The 22,769-nt window shown below is 42.4% G+C and overlaps 2 protein-coding genes and 1 non-coding gene across 3 annotated transcripts; 2 read left to right on the forward strand and 1 right to left on the reverse strand.

Moving 5' to 3' along the window:
- The first annotated feature begins 693 nt into the window (after positions 1–693).
- On the forward strand, positions 694–1,782 carry LOC112742288 (uncharacterized). Its single transcript, XM_025791526.1, has 2 exons — positions 694–971; positions 1,050–1,782. Exons 1-2 carry the CDS (start codon positions 694–696, stop codon positions 1,780–1,782), a joined length of 1,011 nt encoding a protein of 336 aa, XP_025647311.1.
- A 2,671-nt stretch (positions 1,783–4,453) lies between these two features.
- On the forward strand, positions 4,454–5,209 carry LOC112742289 (uncharacterized). The gene is made up of 2 exons (XM_025791527.1): positions 4,454–4,723; positions 5,024–5,209. The coding sequence occupies exons 1-2, from the start codon at positions 4,454–4,456 to the stop codon at positions 5,207–5,209; spliced, it is 456 nt and encodes a 151-aa protein (XP_025647312.1).
- Positions 5,210–21,684: 16,475 nt separating this feature from the next.
- Positions 21,685–21,792, reverse strand: LOC112745381 (small nucleolar RNA R71). The gene has a single exon (XR_003173313.1). It is a non-coding gene; the product is annotated as a small nucleolar RNA R71 (small nucleolar RNA).
- Between the last annotated feature and the right edge of the window lie 977 nt (positions 21,793–22,769).

Raw genomic sequence — 22,769 nt, forward strand, 5'->3', positions numbered from 1 at the left:
AGCTGGGGAGAAGGAAACTTCCTGGAAGGAGGCCTTCTCCTATGGGGCCCACTTTTCTGACAAGGTATATAAGGGGAGGGTCCTACCCCTCCCCCAAGGTACGTCACATACATCACCTTACCTATTTTTCGCCTGCACACCTGATTGACTAGAGCATCGGAGTGTCTTTGCAGGTGGCACCCCCCTCTCGACACCAAGATCTCGGGACGTCGGCTGCTCCAACTCCAACCCCGCAATCCGGAACCAGGCGATACCCCACCTTACCAACTGAAGGATCTCCCCGAACCGTCCGGTACCCCAGCTACCGTACATTGGCGCCGTCTATGGGGAACCGCCTAAATGGATGTCGTACTGGGTCCTAGAGAACCAGGTCGCGGGGCCGAGCCTAGAGGGGAAGCCTCCGTGGCTTCCTCCCGGGAGCGCACGAGGTCCCCTCCACGATGACCCGAGCCGTCTTCACGATCTCAACAGAGGCGCCCCTTTGGGGGAACAGACAGCAATAGCGCCAGAATAATGCAGAAACTACGTCACAGGATGCAGAATCTGGAACGCCAGCTGGCAGATCAGGAACATCATCAACGAACTCTCGAACCAAGCTATTCCCGTGACACGGAGAAGAACTCCTCAGAGAAGTCACTCCCGGCGAACACGTTGCCCACGATCTGAATCTGAAAGCATCTGGGAGGAACAGGAATGCCCAAGAAGATGTCGTGGCCCGTGATATACACTCGGCCTGAAAGGAGACGCGCCGCAGAGCGGGACCGGGAAGACGGCGGAGAAAGGCCAAGGAGAATGCGGCGACCTGTGATAATGGGCGCAACCCCGTTTCATCGTTCCATCCTCGAAGTCCGGCTACCAAAGCACTTTGATAAGCCGACGGACATTAGGTACGACGGAACCCAAGACCCCCAGGAGCATCTTACGGCCTTCGATGCCAGAATGAACTTGGAGGGAGTAGGTGACGAAGTAAGGTGTCACGTGTTTCCGGTTACTCTGGTGGGACCTGCAATACGGTGGTTTAACAGCCTCCCGTAGGGCTCTGTTGCCAGGTTTTCGGACATTAGCCGCGCTTTCTTGGCCCAATTTCCTACCAGAATCGCGAAGGCGAAACACCCGAGCAACTTACTCGGGGTAACACAAAGGCTCGGCGAACCGACCAGAAAATACTTGGACCAGTTCAACGATGAATGTTTGGAGATCGACGGGCTAACTGATTCAGTGGCTAGTCTGTGTTTGACGAATGGACACCTGAACGAGGATTTTAGGAAGCACCTCACCACAAAACCGGTATGGACGATGCAAGAGATCCAAAGCGTGGCCAGGGAATATATCAACAATGAAGAAGTCAGTCAAGTGGTGGCAGCCAACAAGCGGCAGCCCGCCTACAATCAACCTCGGCAGCACGGTGGAGGGGAAAGGCTGAAGGAGCACGCCAGAGACGGCGGGTTGGGCAAGACATCCAGGCCGTTTCCCCAAGTTGGGAAATTCACCAACTACACCCCCCTTATCGTCCCCATAGTAGAAGTTTATCAGCAGATAGCTGAGAAGAGAATTCGGTCGAAGCCCCGACCTCTAAAGGATAGACCCGGGGGGAACAAGAGCCTCTATTGTGATTACCATAAGGGCTATGGGCACAAGACACAGGATTGTTTCGACCTCAAGAACGCGCTAGAACAAGTGATCCGGGACAGAAAGCTGGCCGAATTCTACCACCTCATCAGGGAGCCGAGGAGACGAGATCGTGATCGCGAGGGAGAGGATAAGACCTGCGAGGTGAAGTGACGTCAAGAGCCAGAGGACAACGAACACGGCCTTACCATAGTAAACATGGTAACAATAAGAGACGAGGCTCCAAGGTCGAGGTCGGCACACAAGAAGGACGCCAAAGTTTTGGCAATCTCCTCGTCTCCAGCGCGAAGCTCCAAAAGGGTCTCGCCCATCTCGTTCGGTCTGGAGGACCAATGGTTCGACGAGGTTGCGGAAAACCCTCCCATGGTCATCAAGGCCAGAGTAGGAACCGGCCTCGTCAAGTGGATCCTCGTAGACGCCGGGACTGACTCGAATACAATGTTCCGTAACGTGTTCGATGCCTTGGGTCTCCGGGATGCCGACTTAAGGACTCACCAGCACGGTGTAGTGGGCTTGGGCGACCACTTTATCAAGCCCGACGAGATAATCTCCCTACCGATATCCGTAGGACTAGGACAGGGAAGGAGGTCGGTAATGGCAGAGTTCGTAGTTCTACGAGACTCCACGGCCTACAATGTCATCCTAGGGAGAAAGACTATCAACGATCTCGGGGCAGTGATTAGTACAAAGATGTTGATAATGACAGATCCGTCGGATCCATAAAGGGAGACTTGGAAACGGCAGTCGCTTGCGACAATGCCAGTCTCTCCTTAAGGAAGAAATCCAAAGAAGCATCGGGAGTATTCCTCGCTGACCTGGATGCTAGAGTCGATGACAAACCCAGACTCGAACCGGAAGGGAACTTAGAAAGGTTCAGGGTTGGCGACATAGAGGAAAAGTTCACTTTTGTGAACAGGAATCTCCCACATGACCTGAAGGAACCTTTAATGGAAATTATCAGGGCTAACGGCGACCTATTTTCCTGGACGCCAGCCGACATGCCGGGGATAGACCCCCAGCTCATGTCGCATCATTTGGCCGTCAGAGCGGGGGCCAAGGCAGTTGCTCAGAAGAGAAAGAAAATGTCACAAGAAAGGGCAGAGGAGGTGGCCAGGCAGACGGCCAGCCTTCTCGAAGCGGGATTTATCCGGGAACTCGACTACTCGACTTGGCTGTCAAATGTAGTTCTGGTTAGAAAGCACAATGGGAAATGGAGGAAGATTACTCCGATCTTAACAAAGCATGTCGCAAAGACTCCTACCCCCTCCCCAATATAGATGCGCTCAACGATGCGGCGGCGGGATATCGGTATCTGAGCTTCATGGATGCTTATTCTGGTTACAATCAGATACCGATGCACTGGCCAGATGAGAAGAAGACGGCGTTCATAATGCCAGGAGGAACATATTGCTACAAGGTAATGCTGTTCGGGCTAAAGAATGCAGGGGCCACCTACCAAAGGTTGTTGAATAAGATATTCAGCGACCTTATAGGCAAAACAGTGGAAGTATATGTAGACGATATCTTAGTAAAGACCACCCGACCTGATGATCTCATAGGTGATCTGGAAAACGTATTTACCTGCCTCCGACAACCCGGCATGAGGCTCAACCCACTTAAATGTGCCTTCACCATGGAAGCGGGGAAATTCTTGGAGTTTATGATAACCCAGAGAGGGGTAGAGACCAACCCGAAAAAGTGTGAAGCAGTACTCCAGATGAAGAGCCCGGGGTGCATAAAAGACGTTCAAAGGTTGACAGGGAGGCTCACCGCACTATCACGATTCCTCGGGGCGTCGGCTGCCAGGGCGCTGCCATTCTTTAACATGATAAAAAAAGGGATAGCATTTGAATGGACCCCGGCGTGCGAAAAAGCATTCAAGCATTTCAAAGAGATTCTTACAACACCACCTGTTCTCGGGAAGCCTAAGGTCGGAGAACCACTATACCTATACTTAGCCATAACGGATGAAGCGATGGCGGCGGTTTTAGTGCGAGAAGAAGAGAAGATCCAACAACCAATTTACTTTGTGAGCAAAGCGCTGTAAGGAGCAGAGTTGAGATACAGCAAATTAAAGAAGTTGGCACTTGCGCTCCTGACCTCTTCCCGTAGATTACGACAATACTTTCAGGGTTATCAAGTGGTCGTAAGGACAGACCAGGGAATCTGCCAAGTACTCCAGAAACCCGACTTAGCGGGAAGAATGATGACTTAGGCTATCGAGCTATCCCAATATGACTTGCAGTATGAACCCAGGCATGCGATTAAGGTGCAGGCCATGGCCAATTTCTTGGTAGAAGTAACGGGGGACCCAACCGAGGCAACGAACATACGGTGGAAGCTCCACGTGGACCGGGCCTCCAACCAAACATTCGGAGGTGCCGACATCATCCTGGAAAGCCCATCCGGAGTCATATATGAACAGTCGATCAAGTTCGAGTTCCCGGTGTCAAACAATCAAGCATAGTACGAGGCCCTTCTGGGCAGCTTAATCCTGGCCAGGGAGGTCGGAGCCACAAGGCTAGAGGTGTGTAGTGACTCGCAGGTCGTTACCTCTCAGGTTAATGGGACCTACCAGGCCAGACATTCACTGTTACAAAAGTATCTGGAGAAAGTCAAAGAGTTGAGCAATCAATTCGAGGAGGTCATGATCTAACACGTTCCGAGGGAAAGGATCACACGGGCAGACCTCCTGTCCAAGCTAGCAAGCACAAAACCAGGGGCCAGCAACCGGTCTCTCATTCAAGGTTTGGTAAAGGAACCATCTGTGGTCCTACAACTGACTCAATCAGAATCCTCTTGGATGGACCCGATCATTGATTTTATGGAGAAGGCAAGGCTCCCCAGCGATGACAAGCTGGCCAAAACGATAAGGCGGGAAGCAGCCAAGTATGCAATCATACAGGGCCAGTTGTTTAAAAAAGGAATCAGCCAACCCTTGTTGAAATGCCTGCATCCCGACCAAACGGATTATGTGCTCAGAGAGGTCCATGAGGGGTGCTGTGGTCACCACATCGGGGGCAAAGCTTTAGCAAGAAAGCTTATCAGAGCAAGGTATTACTGGCCATCGATGATAAAGGACTCCAAAGAATTCGTAAGGAAATGAGTCAAGTGCCAAGAGAACGCCAATTTCCACAAGGCGCCGGCAACCGAGCTAAGCCTATTGACGTCTTCCCGACCTTTCACACATTGGGGAATCGACTTCCTGGGACCTTTCCCGGTCGGTCCGGGGCAAGTCAAGTACCTCATAGTTGCTATCGACTACTATACCAAGGGGATAGAGGCTGAGCCACTGGCCAGCATATCCTCATCCAACTGTCGGAAGTTTTTGTGGAGACAAGTGGTAACTCGATTTGGCATCCCTGAGGTCGTTATCTCTGATAATGGGATGCAGTTCACGGATAAGAATTTCGTAGAGTTCCTCGCCGGTTTGGGCATAAAGCAAAAGTTCTCATATGTGGAACACCCCCAGACGAACGGCCAAGTTGAAGCTGTGAATAAGGTTATCTTGCTAGGCCTCAAGAAGCGGCTTGATAAGAAAAAGGGAGCATGGACTGACGAACTCACCTCCTGGTGCTGAATTTATAACCACAGACTATCCGGCAAGTGCACCGGGTCATACCAAGTAATACCTTACGTGAGTAAGGGTCGATCCCACGAGGATTGATGGATTAAGCAACAATAGTGTTTGATAGGCTTAGTTAGACAAACAGAAAAGAGTAATTGAGAGTTCAAAAGCATTAACAGTAAATTTAGAATATTAAAGATAGGCAGATAAATAAGTTGGGAATAAAATATTGAGAAAGCAATTAAGGCTTCAGAGTTATCTATTTTCTGGATTGAATTTTCTTATTAACTAATTTTAATCATGTAAGATTTAATTCATGGCAAACTATTCGTGACTAGACCCTAATTCCTTAGACCTTCCTAGTCTCCTCTAAAATTCATCAACTACCAATTCCTTGGTCAATTAATTCCAATTAGAGGGTGATGATCAAATTCTAGTTTATATGCCACAAGAATCCTAATTATCCAAAAATAAAGGAATTATATGTCACGTATCCCATTAAATACAAACAATTAAAAATTCAAGATAATATGTTTTCAAGCTATTGTTCAAGTAAAGAGCTTTTCTAAGTTATACAAGAACTCAATCAGAATATGGGTCATACTTCCGTTCCACCCAAATTCATAAAATAAAGAACGAAAACAATTATTGAAATATAAATCAAAACATGAATTAAAATAGAAAAATGGTAATATCAATCCATACAATAGACAGAGCTCCTAACCTTAACAATGGAGGATTAGTTGCTCATGGTAGAATGTTATGGAATACGGAATATAAATTTGGAATAGGATGGGATCCTCCCCCTGGACCTCCTTCAAAAGAGAGGTTTCTTCTCCCTTTTATAACTAATCCTAATAAATTTAAAATCTAATTGATAAAATTAAAATAATATCTTTTCCTAGAATTCAAATTTGAATTTAAATCAAAATTAACTAAATAATCAAGTCTTCAATTGATGGGTGGGGACCACTTGTTTTGTCCATTCTGCAGCTTCTAATCTGTGTTTTCTGGGCTGGAAACTGAGTTAAAACAGCCCAGAAATCGCCCCCAGCATTTTTCTGCGTTTCCTACACGTGGCGCATGTCACGCGTACGCGTCAGTCACGCGTACGCGTCGATGGTCTTTTCTGCAAGTCATGTGGACGCGTCGGTCACGCGCACGCGTTGCTGAGCAAATCTTCAAATCACGCGTACGCGCCAGTCACGCACACGCGTCGCCATGTAAAGCTCCAAATTCACGTGCACGCGTCAAGCACGCGTGCGCGTCGCTCCTCGCTGCCATCTCCTTTGATTCTTGTGCTGCAGAAACTCCATCAAATCCAGCCGAATGCTACCTAAAATAAACAGTATTGCACAAAACTCAAAATAGCATCCATAGTGGCTAAAATATAGTTATTTCTTAATTAAACTCAACAAATTACATGCAAATTCACCAGGAAAAAATAGGAAAGATGCTCACGCATCACAACACCAAACTTAAATTGTTGCTTGTCCTCAAGCAACCAAAGCTAATATAGGCTTAGGGTGTGAATTTGCATGAGAGTGAGAGTTCGATTAAGCTTATGTCTCTTTTTATAGTGGGATTTACAACTGCAATCCTGAATCATTTTGGCATCTCACTTTATCCTTTGAAGTTCAGAATGATTGGCATCCATAGGAACTCAGAATTCAGATAGTGTTATTGACTTTCCTAGTTCAGTATGTTGATTCTTGAACACAGTTACTTTATGAGTCTTGGCTGTGACCCTAAGCATTTTGTTTTCTAGTATTACCACCGGATACATAAATGACACAGACACCTAACTGGGTGAACCTTTTCAGATTGTGACTCAGCTTTGCTAGAGTCCCCAGTTAGAGGTGCCCAGAGCTCTTAAGCACACTCTTTTTTCTTTGGACCACGACTTTAACCGCTCAGTCTCAAGCTTTTCACTTGACACCTTCACGCCAAAAGCACATGGTTAGGGACATCTTGATTTAGCCGCTTAGGCCAGGATTTTATTCCTTTGGGCCCTCCTATCCATTAATGCTCAAAGCCTTGGATCCTTTTTACCCTTGCCTTTTAGTTTAAAGGGTTATTGGCTTTTTCTGCTTGCTTTTTCTTTTTTTTTCCTTTCTTTTTCTTTATTTTATTATTATTAATTTTTTTTTTTTGCAAGCTTTATGTTTTTCACTGCTTTTTCTTGCTTTAAGAATCAATTTTATGATTTTTCAGATTATCAATAACATTTCTCTTTTTCATCATTCTTTCAAGAGCTAACAATTTTAACATTCAGAAACTTCACTATCAAAAATATGCACTGTTCAAGCATTCATTCAAAATCACAGAAAATACCACCACATCTAAGTAAATGAGACTATTGTAAAAATTAAACTCAAATTCTCATGCACTACATCTGTGCTTCTTTCTTTTTGATTTCAAGCTTAGTGGGCAATACATGAGACATCTTTCAGAATTAAAGCACTTAACAGAAAAATTAAACTAGAACCTATGAATCTACTAATAAAGGATCATGCAGCAAACAAAGCAAAATAGAAGAAAACCGGAACATATATAATAAAAGAAGGAGGGAATAAAAATGAAAGAAACTCAACCACCTTAGTTATCTGAGCGGTCATTTTACTCTTCAGGTCGTGCTCCTCAATGAAGATGATTCGCCTCCCTTTTGGTGCCATCGGAATAGACAGAAAACCCTTAAGCGAAGCGTCAACACCAAACTTAAATGTTTGCTTGTCCTCAAGCAAAGAAGAACTGAAAATAAAAACAAATAGTAAGATGAAGGAAGAATAAAAGTATAAAAGAACAAGAGAGAATTAGGATTGGGAGTGAATGATTTGAAATCAGGCGCTGAGGTGATTTAATTGGGCGTTGCATGCGACGCGTACGCGTAAGGCACGCGTACGCGTGGATCGCATGAATTTCAAGTGACGCGTACGCGTCAGGGACGCGTACGCGTGGACGGCCAGGATGGGAAAACGACGCGAACGCGTCAGGGACGCGTACGCGTGGTGGGGCTTGTGCACCCAGCATAGTTCCAGCCCCACACCAGCATAACTCTCTGGTCAAAACACCTTTTACGCCGATTTTACTCATCCACGCGTGCGCGTACTTGACGCGTACACGTGGAGTGCCAAAATTGCAAACAACGCGGACGCGTCATAGACACGTACGCGTGAGCATGTTTGTGCGCAAGGCATCATTCCTGCGCTAGTCCCGCGCAATTCTCTTTTCAATTTTATTTTTTCACGAACACACATATGACGCGTATGCGTCAGTGACGCTAGCGCGTCATGTGTTCATTTTTTTTTTGTCCGGCTCCTGTTCTAAGATAGCTGCATGATCTGAAAAACAGTAAAAACATAGTAAAAATCAAATAAATAAGAAAAATACTACTAATAAAAATAAAACAAAATAAAGCTAAGAATGAAAAGGAATGATCATACCACGGTGGGTTGTCTCCCACCTAGCACTTTTAGTTAAAGTCCTTAAGTTGGACATGTGGTGAGCTCCTTGTCATGGTGGCTTGTGCTTGTACTGATCCAAGAATCTCCACCAATGTTTGTAAATCCAATGGCTACCGGGATTCCAAACTAGGCGCATAACGCCTTCGAGCAAGTTGAAGCAAGTGAAAAGGCCCCAAGAGTGTTGATTGTGAGAATGAATTCAAGGGTCCCAAACCTTGCTTTTATACCCGTCTCCTTGTGGATCACCATTGTTCTCACCGGGTGGCAAGCGATCTGAATTCCCACAGAGACATCCAAACAACCTTCTAGACCCATTCAATTGAGCTCTACACCAATCCTTGCACTTCAATTTGGAGCATGCAACCATATTGAACCTTGCTTGACAACTCTTACCACTAACCATCTTCTTCTTACTTTTAATGCCACAAAGAGCTCTAAGTTGACCATCCGTCTCCAGTAGCCCATATTCAAGTGGAAACGTAAAGGTTAAGGATAGGAATTTCACCCACTTGAATGTTGTATTGGATGGTGATAGCTTTGAGAGAGGTCTTGCAAGCTCCACTCCCTTGTGTTCTTCTTTGAATTCTTCCACTTCTTTGCAAGCTTCATCAATTTCAACCTCTTCTTCATTGCTTACCAAGGGCATGGGAGGTTGTGCATCTTCCTCCTTTGTGGGTGCATCTTCCTCCTTTGTTTTTGCATCTTCCTCTTCTTCCATGTGTGAGGATGGAAAGTTCTTTAGTTCACTGGAGTATGAACTCCTTTGATTAATTTCCTCACTTTCTTTCATAGGCTCTTGCATTGTATCTCTTGGAAAGGAATTTGCTTGTTCCTCTTCCTGGTTCTTGATCATTGACTGCACATGTTTCTCTACATTTTTGACACTCGTCTTTATATCATGTAGGAATTCTTTCATGAGAAGCTTAAAGCCTGATGGTATTTGAAATGAATAAGGAGATGGTGGCTCTTGATATGAATAAGAAGGAAGTGATGGTTCTTGATAAGAGTAAAAAGATGATGGTTCTTGGTATGGATAGGGAGATAGTGGCTCTTGACATGGGTAGAAAGATGATGGTTCTTGATATGGATAGAGAGGTGATGGTTCTTGATATGAATATGGAGATGGTGCTTCTTGATAGTTGAAACATGGAGCATTGAAGTTTTTTTGGTTTTGACTTTGCCAACCAAAATTCTGGTAGTTCCTTCACCCACAATCATATGAATTACTACTTGGGTGTGAGTAGTAACCTATATGATCTCTCTCCATTATTTTTCCTTAGCACAAAACACCAAACAGAATTAAACGCACCATGTGACAAACAGGAGAACAAAGAAGAAAGAACAGAATTCTAAAAATTAAAATAAGAAAAATAAAAATAAAACTAATTAGGAAACACCAAAGTTAATTTCAGAAATTAAGAAAAATATTACTACTATTTATTTATTTAAATTTTTTTAAGACAAAAATAAAATAAAACTAAAAAATATAGAAAGTGAAAAATAATGAAAAGAAAAACAAAATAAAACGAAAATAAAAAAATAAATAAAAAGAAAAATAAAAATAAAAGAAAGAGCGGCGAGATTTAAATAAGAAAAATTTAAAAGGAAGTAAGAAAAAAAAGAAAACAGGGATACGGGGATGGGAAACGAACAAGAAGAGAAAAAAAAATATAAAGGAAACAAAAGAAATAAAAAATAAAAATTAATAATAAATAATATTTTTTTTTAATTAAAAGAAAAATTATCTTATCTAAGCAATCAAACAACGAGTAGTTGTCAATCACAGTCAATCCCCGACAACGGCACCAAAAACTTGGTGCGGAATTTATAACCACAGACAATCCGGCAAGTGCACCGGGTCGTACCAAGTAATACCTTACGTGAGTAAGGGTCGATCCCACGATAATTGATGGATTAAGCAACAATAGTGTTTGATAGGCTTAGTTAGACAAATAGAAAAGAGTAATTGAGAGTTCAAAAGCATTAACAGTAAATTTAGAATATTAAAGATAGGCAGATAAATAAGTTGGGAATAAAATATTGAGAAAGCAGTTAAGGCTTCAGAGTTATCTATTTTCTGGATTGACTTTTCTTATTAACTAATTTTAATCATGTAAGATTTAATTCATGGCAAACTATTTTTGACTAGACCCTAATTCCTTAGTCCTTCCTAGTCTCCTCTAAAATTCATCAACTGCCAATTCCTTGGTCAATTAATTCCAATTAGAGGGTGATGATCAAATTCTAGTTTATATGCCACAAGAATCCTAATTATCCAAAAATAAAGGAATTATATGTCACGTATCCCGTTAAATACAAACAATTAGAAATTCAAGATAATATGTTTTCAAGCTATTGTTCAAGTAAAGAGCTTTTCCAAGTTATATAAAAACTCAATCAGAATATGGGTCATACTTCCGTTCCACCCAAATTCATAAAATAAAGAACGAAAACAATTATTGAAATATAAATCAAAACATGAATTAAAATAGAAAAATGGTAATATCAATCCATACAATAGACAGAGCTCCTAACCTTAACAATGGAGGATTAGTTGCTCATGGTAGAATGTTATGGAATACGGAATATAAATTTGGAATAGGATGGGATCCTCCCCCCGGACCTCCTTCAAAAGAGAGGTTTCTTCTCCCTTTTATAACCAATCCTAATAAATTTAAAATCTAATTGATAAAATTAAAATAATATCTTTTCCTAGAATTCAAATTTGAATTTAAATCAAAATTAACTAAATAATCAAGTCTTCAATTGATGGGTGGGGACCACTTGTTTTGTCCATTCTGCAGCTTCTAATTTGTGTTTTCTGGGCTGGAAAACTGAGTTAAAACAGCCTAGAAATCGCCTCCAGTGTTTTTCTGCGTTTCCTGCACGTGGCGCATGTCACGCGTACGCGTCGATGGTCTTTTCTGCAAGTCACGCGGACGCGTTGGTCACGCGCACGCGTTGCTGAGCAAATCTTCAAATCACGCGTACGCGCCAGTCACGCACACGCGTCGCCATGTAAAGCTCCAAATTCACACGCACGCGTCAAGCACGCGTGCACGTCGCTCCTTGCTGCCATCTCCTTTGATTCTTGTGCTGCAGAAACTCCATCAAATCCAGCCGAATGCTACCTAAAATAAACAGTATTGCACAAAACTCAAAATAACATCCATAGTGGCTAAAATATAGTTAATTCTTAATTAAACTCAACAAATTACATGCAAATTCACTAGGAAAAAATAGGAAAGATGCTCACGCATCACAACACCAAACTTAAATTGTTGCTTGTCCTCAAGCAACCAAAGCTAATATAGGCTTAGGGTGTGAATTTGAATGAGAGTGAGAGTTCGATTAAGCTTATGTCTCTTCTTATAGTGGAGTTTACAACTACAATCCTGAATCGTTTTGACATCTCACATTATCCTTTGAAGTTCAGAATGATTGGCATCCATAGGAACTCAGAATTCAGATAGTGTTATTGACTCTCCTAGTTCAGTATGTTGATTCTTGAACACAGCTACTATATGAGTCTTGGCTGTGACCCTTAGCATTTTGTTTTCCAGTATTACCACCGGATACATAAATGACACAGACACCTAACTGGGTGAACCTTTTCAAATTGTTACTCAGCTTTGCTAGAGTCCCTAGTTAGAGGTGCCCAGAGCTCTTAAGCACACTCTTTTTGCTTTGGACCACGACTTTAACCGCTCAGTCTCAAGCTTTTCACTTGACACCTTCACACCACAAGCACATGGTTAAGGACATCTTGATTTAGCCGCTTAGGTCAGGATTTTATTCCTTTGGGCCCTCCTATCCATTAATGCTCAAAGCCTTGGATCCTTTTTACCCTTGCCATTTAGTTTAAAGGGTTATTGGCTTTTTCTGCTTGCTTTTTCTTTTTTTTTCCTTTCTTTTTCTTTATTTTATTATTATTAATTTTTTTCGCAAGCTTTGTGTTTTTCACTGCTTTTTCTTGCTTCAAGAATCAATTTTATGATTTTTCAGATTATCAATAACATTTCTCTTTTTCATCATTCTTTCAAGAGCCAACAATTTTAACATTCATAAACTTCACTATCAAAAATATGCACTGTTCAAACATTCATTCAGAATCACAGAAAATATCACCACATCTAAGTAAATGAGACTACTCTAAAAATTAAACTCAAATTCTCATGCCCTACATCTGTTCTTCTTTCTTTTTGATTTCAAGCTTAGTGGGCAATACATGAGACATCTTTCAGAATTAAAGTACTTAATAGAAAAATTAAACTAGAACCTATGAATCTACTAATAAAGGATCATGCAGCAAACAAAGCAAAATAGCAGAAAACCGGAACATATATAATAAAAGCGGGAGGGAATAAAAATGAAAGGAACTCAACCTCCTTAGTTATCTGAGCGGTCGTTTTACTCTTCAGGTCATGCTCCTCAATGAAGATGATTCGCCTCCCTTTTGGTGCCATCGGAATAGACAGAAAACCCTTAAGTGAAGCGTCAACACCAAACTTAAATGTTTGCTTGTCCTCAAGCAAAGAAGAACTGAAAATAAAAACAAATAGTAAGATGAAGGAAGAATAAAAGTATAAAAGAACAAGAGAAAATTAGGATTGGGGGTGAATGATTTGAAATCAGGCGCTGAGGTGATTTAATTGGGCGTTGCATGCGACGCGTACGCGTAAGGCACGCGTACGCGTGGATCGCATGAATTTCAAGTGACGCGTACGCGTCAGGGACGCGTACGCGTGGACGGCCAGGATGGAAAAACGACGCGAACGCGTCAGGGACGCGTACGCGTGGTGGGGCTTGTGCGCCCAGCATAGTTCCAGCCCCACACCAGCATAACTCTCTGGCCAAAACACCTTTTACGCCGATTTTACTCATCCACGCGTGCGCGTGCTTGACGCGTATGCGTGGAGTGCCAAAATTGCAAACGATGCAGACGCGTCATAGACGCGTACGCGTGAGCATGTTTGTGCGCAAGGCATCATTCCTGCGCTAGTCCCGCGCAACTCTCTGTTCAATTTTATTTTTTCACGAACACACATATGATGCGTATGCGTCAGCGACGCTAGCGCGTCATGTGTTTGTTTTTTTTTTTTTTTGTTCGGCTCCTTTTCTAAGATAGCTGCATGATCTGAAAAACAGTAAAAATTTAGCAAAAATTAAATAAGTAAGAAAAATACTACTAATAAAAATAAAACAAAATAAAGCTAAGAATGAAAAGGAATGATCATACCACAGTGAGTTGTCTCCCACCTAGCACTTTTAGTTAAAGTCCTTTAGTTGGACATGTGGTGAGCTCCTTGTCATGGTGGCTTGTGCTTGTACTGATCCAGGAATATCCACTAATGTTTGTCAGGGGGAAGGTAAACTGACGGCTAACTGGGAAGGCCCTTACAGGGTCAAAGAGGTGATTGGAAAGGGTGCCTATAAATTGGAAAGACTCGACGGCAAGGAAGTCCCGAGAACGTGGAACGCGGGTAACTTAAAAAGGTTTTATTCTTAGTCCAAACACGCCGAGTAGGCGACCACCAGCTCAGTAAGACCCGGGTTTCGTTTCATCATCAAATAATTTACTTTTGTTAAATACTTATCATTGCAATAGACTTGTTCAACTGCCGATTAATGTTCACTTGTGGTTAAATTTACTTTTTCCCTTTTATACATCCCACGACAACAAACTTCTTATGATACCTGCTAAACGAGGCAATGACACGGTATCCAAGGACTGATCACCCCGGAAACTAACTAAGTTAGCACCGTAACAAACGGCTGTAGCAATAATGAAGCCACGACTTGGTTTCATCAAATTACCAACGCAACGGTAAACAAATGCAAGCGACAAGCCAATACCAACAAAACGGTAATAAAATAGAACGAAAATGCACTACCGAGTGAACGGGGAAAAACAGTAATCATAAGCCGACCAGGCGACTACTAAAGCAGTTCAAAATTACAAGATCCAACATGCACAACAATAAAGTTCATCAAACCGCACGACAAGGTCCACAAGAACAAAAAAAATTACAAAACATACAAGAGTACGGAGATCACTTCTTCGGCATATCGACAATCTTGCCGTCCTTGATGGTCTTAAAGACCCCGATTGCCGACGTGTCGAAGTCAGGAGCCACGAGCTTCACTTGGGCTTTAAGGGCCTCTTCAGTCATCAAAATGGCGCTCTTTCCCTGTTTTACGGTCTCTTTGTACTTCTTCTTAAATTCTTCAGCTTCGGTTTGAGCAGTCTTGGCCAATGAGGTCACCTCGTCGCGTTCCTTTTCCAAAGCAGCCACCCGACCCTGAGCTGCATTAAGCTGGCTCTCCAAAGTCAGCTCCCGCTCAGTTAACCAGGAAACAGCCGCATCTGAAACCTTCAATCTCGGTAGCTTTGAGTTTCTTATCGGCACTGGACAGTTGCTCCCGAAGTGTTTCCACTTCAACCTTGAATTTATTATTAGCTTGAACAGAAGCCTCGAGTTTCCTCTGCACCGACTGCATTCCCGACAGCTCAAACTCGGCCTTCCTTGCGATGGTGGCGCCTCGAAAGAGAGAACGCTACATCCACCTCACCTGCCCAGGGAGGTCGGATCCATAGAAATATTCCTCCGTTCTAGGAAGCAACTGGGAATCTATAAAGTTCCCGGCATCGAAGTTTCTCTCCATCACAGTGAGGACTCCTTCAGGGCTGGAGGACGACTTCCTCCTCTTCGGGTTGCTTATGACCTTCACATCATCCTCCTCGAGTTGTGGACTAGAGGTCGAGTCCCCACCAGTGCCGACCGCCTCGTCTCGGACGGGAGAGACACGCGCCCCGTCAGCATTCCGGGCCGGCACCTCGACGGCATTGGGGGGAGGCACCGCCTGATTCTCGTTATTCTCAGGTGGAGCTTCCTAGTTCTCGTTGGACTGCTCCTCGTTACTGTCATCAGCAAGGAAGGTATTGAATAAATGTTCAAGACCGGTCACTTCGGCAGATATTCTCACTGCAGCAAAATAGTGAAACAGGTTAGTCGTGAAATCGGCATAATAAATCAAAGCAACAATAGCGCAAGGAATGCAAGTTAAAGCTACTCACAAATATAATTTCTAGCGACCTCCCGATCACCCATAAAGAGATGAGGGTTCACATGGTTTTTCCCAAAAACAGCCAACAACACGTCGGCAATCTTTTTGTCCACAGAGGACATTCCTTTGTATGTTACCTTGATAAAGGTATTGGACCCCGCCCCGAAACTCCAATATGTCGGGATGAGGCGCTGCCCCTCCAACGACAGCCAGAAGGGATGGTGACCTTTAACTGGGCGCACCTTGAAATACTTGTCCTTGAACCCGTGGTAAGAGTCCTCAAACAAGCCAAAAATCCTCCGACCCTGGCAGATCGGAAGGACATGAACCCTTTCCTTGCTTTCCCTTCTTTGGAAGGATTCATAAGGTTAAAGAGATAAAGAAAAACGTTGACGGACACCGGCAGCTCTAAATATTCACACACCATCTCGAAACAGCGGATGGAAGCCCAATTGTTCGGATGCAACTGCGACGGCGCTACGGAACACCGGTTAAGGAGCGCCATTTGGAAAGGAGAAAAAGGAAGGCGAACCCCCAATTGGGTAAACATTGCCTTGTAGAACCAGATCCAATCGACAACTCGGGGGGAGTGGGGGTTGAGTTTGTATATCTGTTCCTGAGGAGCGGGGACGAAAACATCGTAATTAGATTCCTCGTCGGTCCCGCCGCACAAGTACTCGGCTTGGCGGAATTCGGTCAGCTCCTCCTCACCCATTTGGTTTGGGAAATCCTTCACGTCAGAAGTCACCCAGGCATAGCGGTCGTAAGCTGCGCTTGAGGCGGAACCTCGTGTAACATGACGGGGGGCCATACCTACAGTGGGGGCACCACTCAGTTAGTCTACGAGGTCGGGAGTTTGAAAAAGGTCCAGAAACTACATTTAGCCTATTCAATAACCGCAACCAAGCATGGCCAAAGCAAATCCTAAGTAAAAGCCTAAAAACTAATACCCTGGAATGGTAACCCCCCTAATGTACCTACCTAACACTAATGTCATCCAACATACAAGTCAAATCAGGAGAGCAGCATGCATACAGGAGCATAGACAATGAAGATAAACCTGAAACAGAGAGCGAGGGATGAGTTCTTACCAGGACAATTGAAGGGATTCGAAAGGAAGTAAGAAGGGGCAAATGCACAAGGAAACAAAAATCGCAGTAGGAAATTCGAGAGGGGAGAAGATGAAGGTAGAAAAGAACCAGGCACTCAAGAGAAAATGGAACACAAAACTGGGGGGGTAGAAAACTAACTCAAGAAGCGCGAAAGGCAAGGACAAAACAGTCTTTACTCGCAGGGTTTGAAACAACCCATTATGAGCATTAAATGCCTAGCGCGAGGAACGAGGCGACAAAGGTTATCCCAACGACAAGGAGCAGACTCACTCGCACAGGAAGCGCGTCCCCTCCACGAGCGGCGGACCAAGCAACAACGCACAAGAGAGAACATAACACGCCACCAAAAACACTCACGATCATTGCTGGCGCGTTGGGGGCACTGTTATGGCCCAGCCCATCTAGGCGTGTAGACCGACCTAGCCTGAAGACCTACCGACCCGGTTGGGCGAGTCACCGTACCCGCCTATCTGGTGACCCGGCCACGCACCCTCCTTGCCAGCTGCATAACAGCTGGGGAGAAGGAAACTTCCTGGAAGGAGGTCTTCTCCTATGGGGCCCACTTTTCTAACAAGGTATATGATGAGCGGATAATTTATACGCTTTTTGACATTGTTTTTAGTATGTTTTTAGTAGGATCTAGTTACTTTTAGGGATGTTTTCATTAGTTTTTATGTTAAATTCACATTTCTGGACTTTACTATGAGTTTGTGTGTTTTTCTGTGATTTCAGGTATTTTCTGGCTGAAATTGAGGGACTTGAGCAGAAATCAGATTCAGAGGTTGAAGAAGGACTGCTGATGCTGTTGGATTCTGACCTCCCTGCACTCAAAGTAGATTTTCTGGAGCTACAGAACTCGAAATGGCGCGCTTCCAATTGCGTTGGAAAGTAGACATCCAGGGCTTTCCAGCAATATATAATAGTCCATACTTTAGCCAAGAATTGACGATGTAAACTGGCGTTCAACGCCAGCCTTCTGCCCAAATCTGGCGTCCAGCGCCAGAAAAGGATCCAAAACCAGAGTTGAACGCCCAAACTGGCACAGAAACTGGCGTTCAACTCCACAAATGGCCTCTGCACGTGCAACACTCAAGCTCAGCCCAAACACACACCAAGTGGGCCCAGGAAGTGGATTTATGCATCAATTACTTACTCATGTAAACCCTAGTGACTAGTTTATTATAAATAGGACCTTTTACTAGTCTTTTTGACCATCTTTTGATCATCTTTGGATCTTTGGATTACCTTATGATCCTTTGATCACGTTTTAGGGGGCTGGCCATCTCGGCCATGCCTGGACCTTCACTTATGTATTTTCAATGGTAGAGTTTCTACACTCCATAGATTAAGGTGTGGAGCTCTGCTGTTCCTCAAAGATTAATGCAAAGTACTACTGTTTTCTATTCAATTCTTCTTATTTCGCTTCTAAGATATCCATTCGCACCCAAGAACGTGATGAAGGTGATGAATATGTGTGACGCTCATCATCCTTCTCCCTTATGAACGCGTGCCTGACAAACACTTCTGTTCTACATGAATTAAGCTAGAATGAATATCTCTTAGATCTCCTAACCAGAATCTTCGTGGTGTAAGCTAGAATGATGGCGGCATTCAAGAGAATCCGGAAGGTCTAAACCTTGTCTGTGGTATTCTGAGTAGGATTCAATGATTGAATGACTGTGACGAGCTTCAAACTCGCGATTGTTGGGCGTTAGTGACAGACGCAAAAGGAGGGTGAATCCTATTCCAGCATGATCGAGAACCGACAGATGAATAGCCGTGCCGTGACAGGGTGCGTGAGTATATTATTCACTGAGAGGAGGGGATGTAGCCACTGACAACGGTGATGCCCTTGCATAAAGCCAGCCATGGAAAGGAGTAAGACTGCTTGGATGAAGATAACAGGAAAGCAGAGGTTCATAGGAACGAAAAGCATCTCCATTCGCTTATCTGAAGTTCCTATCAATGATTTACATAAGTATCTCTATCCCTATTCTATTATATTAAATTCGAAAACACCATTATCACTTTATATCTGCCTGACTGAGATTTACAAGGTGACCATAGCTTGCTTCATACCAACAATCTCCGTGGGATTCGACCCTTACTCACGTAAGGTATTACTTGGACGACCCAGTGCACTTGCTGGTTAGTTGTATCGAAGTTGTGACAATTATGAATTAAGATCAAAGCACCAAGCTTTGGAGCCATTACCAGGGATTGTTCGAGCCTGGACATCACAATTTCGTGCACCAAGTTTTTGGCGCCGTTGCCGGGGATTGTTTGAGTTTTCGGCAAGCTTTTGGTCCGGTAACATCAGTGCCAGATTCCCTTTTGATCCGGCAACAGCACCAAGTTTTTGGCGCCGTTGCCGGGGATTGTTTGAGTTTGGACAACTGACGGTTCATCTTGTTGCTCAGATTAGGTAATTTTCTTTTTATTTTCTTTTCAAAAAAATATTTTTCAAAAATCTTTCAAAAATTTCTCCTTTGTTGTCGAAAAAAAAATTAATAATATAAAAATGTTTTCAAAAATAAATTATTCTATGGCTTCAGAATTTTTAAGAATGAATTCTAGTGTTTCATGAAGCATGTTGAAGCCTGGCTGGCTGTAAAGCCATGTCTAAATTCATTTGGACTGAGGCTTGCAATTTGTTATCAAGAGCAATTTAGTTGTTGCTCATCCACCTGCTGCTGATCCATGATCACCTGCTGAAGCTTGGCTGGCCATTGGCCATGTCTAGTGTTTTGGACTGGAGCTTTCTTTGAAAGCTTGGCTGGCTAGTGAGCCATGTCTAATTCCTGGACTGAAGCTTTAGACTAAGAATGCAAGATTCCTGGAATTCATATTAAAAATTTTGGAATCTTTATTTTTCTTTTTCATATTAATTTTCGAAAAATACAAAAAAATTTAGAAAATCATAAAAAAATCAAAAATATTTTTCTGTTTTTTGTTTGAGTATTGAGTCACATTATAAGTTTAGTGTCACTTGCATATGCATCTTGCATTTTTTTCGAAAATATCATGCATTCATAGTGTTCTTCATGATCTTCAAGTTGTTCTTGGTAAGTCTTCTTGTTTGATCTTGATGAATTTTTGTTTTGTGTCTTTTCATGTTTATCATATGCATTCTTGAATTCTTAGTGCGTAAGCATTAAAGAATTCTAAGTTTGGTGTCTTGCATGTTTTCTTTGCATTAAAAATTTTTCAAAATTATGTTCTTGATGTTCATCTTGACATTCATAGTGTTCTTGGTGTTCATCTTGACATTCATATCATTCATGCATGCATTCATTGTTTTGATCTAAAAATTTCATGCATTGCATAATTTTCATGTTTTTCATAAAAATTTCAAAAAAATCAAAAAAATATCTTTCCCTTTTTCTCCCATCAAATTCGAAAATTGAGTTGACTTTTTCAAAAATTTTTAAAAATCAAAGTTGTTTCTTATGAGTCAAATCAAATTTTCAATTTGAAAATCTTATCTTTTTCAAAATCTTTTTCAAAAATAAAATCTTTTTCAAAATTCTTAGTTATTTTCGAAAATTTCAAAAATCTTTTTCAAAAATCTTTTTCTTACTTTTATATCAAATTTTCGAAAATAACATAATCAATTAATGTTTTGATTCAAAAATTTGAAGTTTGTTACTTGCTTGTTAAGAAAGATTCAAACTTTAAGTTCTAGAATCATATCTTGTGATTTCTTATGAATCAAGTCATTAATTGAGATTTTAAAAATCAAATCTTTTTCAAAAACTAATTCCTATCACATCTTTTCAAAAATATCTTCTTATCTTATCTTTTTCAAAAATATCTTTTCAAAATATCTTTTCTAACTTCCTAACTTCTTATCTTTTCAAAATTGGTTTTCAAAATTTGTTTCAACTAACTAACTAACTTTTTGTTTGTTTCTTAACTTTTTCAAAACTACCTAACTAACTCTCTCTCTCTCATTTTCGAAAATATCTTCCCCCTTTTTCAAAATTTCTTTTTAATTAACTATTATTTTAAATTTTAAATCTTAATTTTCGAAAAACTACTAACATTTTTCAAAAACCATTTTCGAAAATCACTAACTCTTTTTCAAAAATATTTTTCGAAAAAATTCTCTCTCTCCCATCTCATTCTATTTATTCATTCATATCCTAACATCTCATCTCACATCTCTTCCATCCGTACAGTTGTATTTCTTCCTTTACATCACATCCTTTATCTCCCCCTCTTCTTCTACTCACACAGGGATCCCTATACTGTGGTATAAAGGATCTCTATTATTATTATTATTTTTCTGTGCCTTCTTCTTTGTCATATGAGCAGGAGCAAGGATAAGAACATTCTTGTGGAAGCAGATCCAGAACATGAAAGGACTCTGAAGAAAAAATTAAGAGGAGCTAAAATACAACAATCCAGAGATAACCTTTCAGAAATTTTCGAACAGGCAGAGGAGATGGCAGCCGAAAATAATAATAATGAAAGGAGGATGCTTGGTGACTTCACTGCACCTAATTCCAATTTACATGGAAGAAGCATCTCCATTCCTGCCATTGGAGCAAACAACTTTGAGCTGAAACCTCATTTAGTTTCTCTGATGCAGCAGAACTGCAAGTTTCATGGACTTCCATCTGAAGATCCTTTTCAGTTCTTAACTGAATTCTTGCAGATATGTGATACTGTTAAGACTAATGGAGTAGATCCTGAAGTCTACAGGCTCATGCTTTTCCCTTTTGCTGTAAGAGACAGAGCTAGATTATGGTTGGATTCTCAACCCAAAGACAGCCTGAACTCTTGGGATAAGCTGGTCACGGCTTTCTTAGCCAAGTACTTTCCTCCTCAAAAGCTGAGCAAGCTTAGAGCTGATGTTCAAACCTTCAGACAGAAAGAAGGTGAATCCCTCTATGAAGCTTGGGAAAGATACAAACAGTTGACCAAAAAGTGTCCTTCTGACATGCTTTCAGAATGGACCATCCTGGATATATTCTATGATGGTTTATCTGAGCTATCAAAGATGTCACTGGACACTTCTGCAGGTGGATCCATTCACCTAAAGAAAACGCCTGCAAAAGCTCAAGAACTCATTGACATGGTTGCTAATAACCAGTTCATGTACACTTCTGAAAGGAATCCTGTGAGTAATGGGACGCCTATGAAGAAGGGAGTTCTTGAAGTTGATACTCTGAATGCCATATTGGCTCAGAATAAAATATTGACTCAGCAAGTCAATATGATCTCTCAGAGTCTGCATGGAATGCAAGCTGCATCCAACAGTACTCAAAAGGCATCTTCTGAAGAAGAAGCTTATGATCCTGAGAACCCTGCAATAGCAGAGGTAAATTACTTAGGTGAACCTTATGGAAACACCTATAACTCAACATGGAGAAATCATCCAAATTTCTCATGGAAGGATCAAAAGCCCCAACAAGGCTTTAATAATGGTGGAAGAAACAGGTTTAGCAATAGCAAGCCTTTTCCATCATCAACTCAGCAACAGACAGAGAACTCTGAACAAAATGCTTCTAATTTAGCAAATCTAGTCTCTGATCTATCTAAGGCCACTGTAAGTTTCATGAATGAAACAAGGTCTTCCATTAGAAATTTGGAAGCACAAGTGGGCCAGCTGAGTAAAAGGATCACTGAAATCCCTCCTAGTACTCTCCCAAGCAATACAGAAGAGAATCCAAAAGGAGTGTGCAAGGCCATTGACATAAGTGCCATGGCCGAACCTACAAGGGGAGTGGAGGACGTGAATCTCAAGGAGGAAGACCTCCTGGGACGTCCAGTGGTCAATAAGGAGCTTCCCTCTGAGGAACCAAAGGACTCTGAGGCTCATCTAGAGACCATAGAGATTCCATTGAGCCTCCTTATGCCCTTCATGAGCTCTGATGAGTATTCCCCTTCTGAAGAGAATGAGGATGTCACTGAAGAGCAAAC

This window comes from Arachis hypogaea, chromosome 14, assembly GCF_003086295.3.
Source record: "Arachis hypogaea cultivar Tifrunner chromosome 14, arahy.Tifrunner.gnm2.J5K5, whole genome shotgun sequence".
Taxonomy (NCBI): Eukaryota; Viridiplantae; Streptophyta; class Magnoliopsida; order Fabales; family Fabaceae; genus Arachis; species Arachis hypogaea.

What these genes read in the sequence shown, in the direction of transcription:
- LOC112742289 (XM_025791527.1), top strand. Translation starts at nt 4,454, where the DNA reads ATGGAGAAGGCAAGGCTCCCCAGCGATGACAAGCTGGCCAAAACGATA. An exon ending in TAAAGGACTCCAAAGAATTC is followed by an intron (nt 4,724 to 5,023) that starts GTAAGGAAATGA and finishes AATGGGATGCAG; the next exon opens with TTCACGGATAAGAATTTCGT.
- LOC112742288 (XM_025791526.1), top strand. Translation starts at nt 694, where the DNA reads ATGCCCAAGAAGATGTCGTGGCCCGTGATATACACTCGGCCTGAAAGG. An exon ending in GGAGTAGGTGACGAAGTAAG is followed by an intron (nt 972 to 1,049) that starts GTGTCACGTGTT and finishes CTCTGTTGCCAG; the next exon opens with GTTTTCGGACATTAGCCGCG.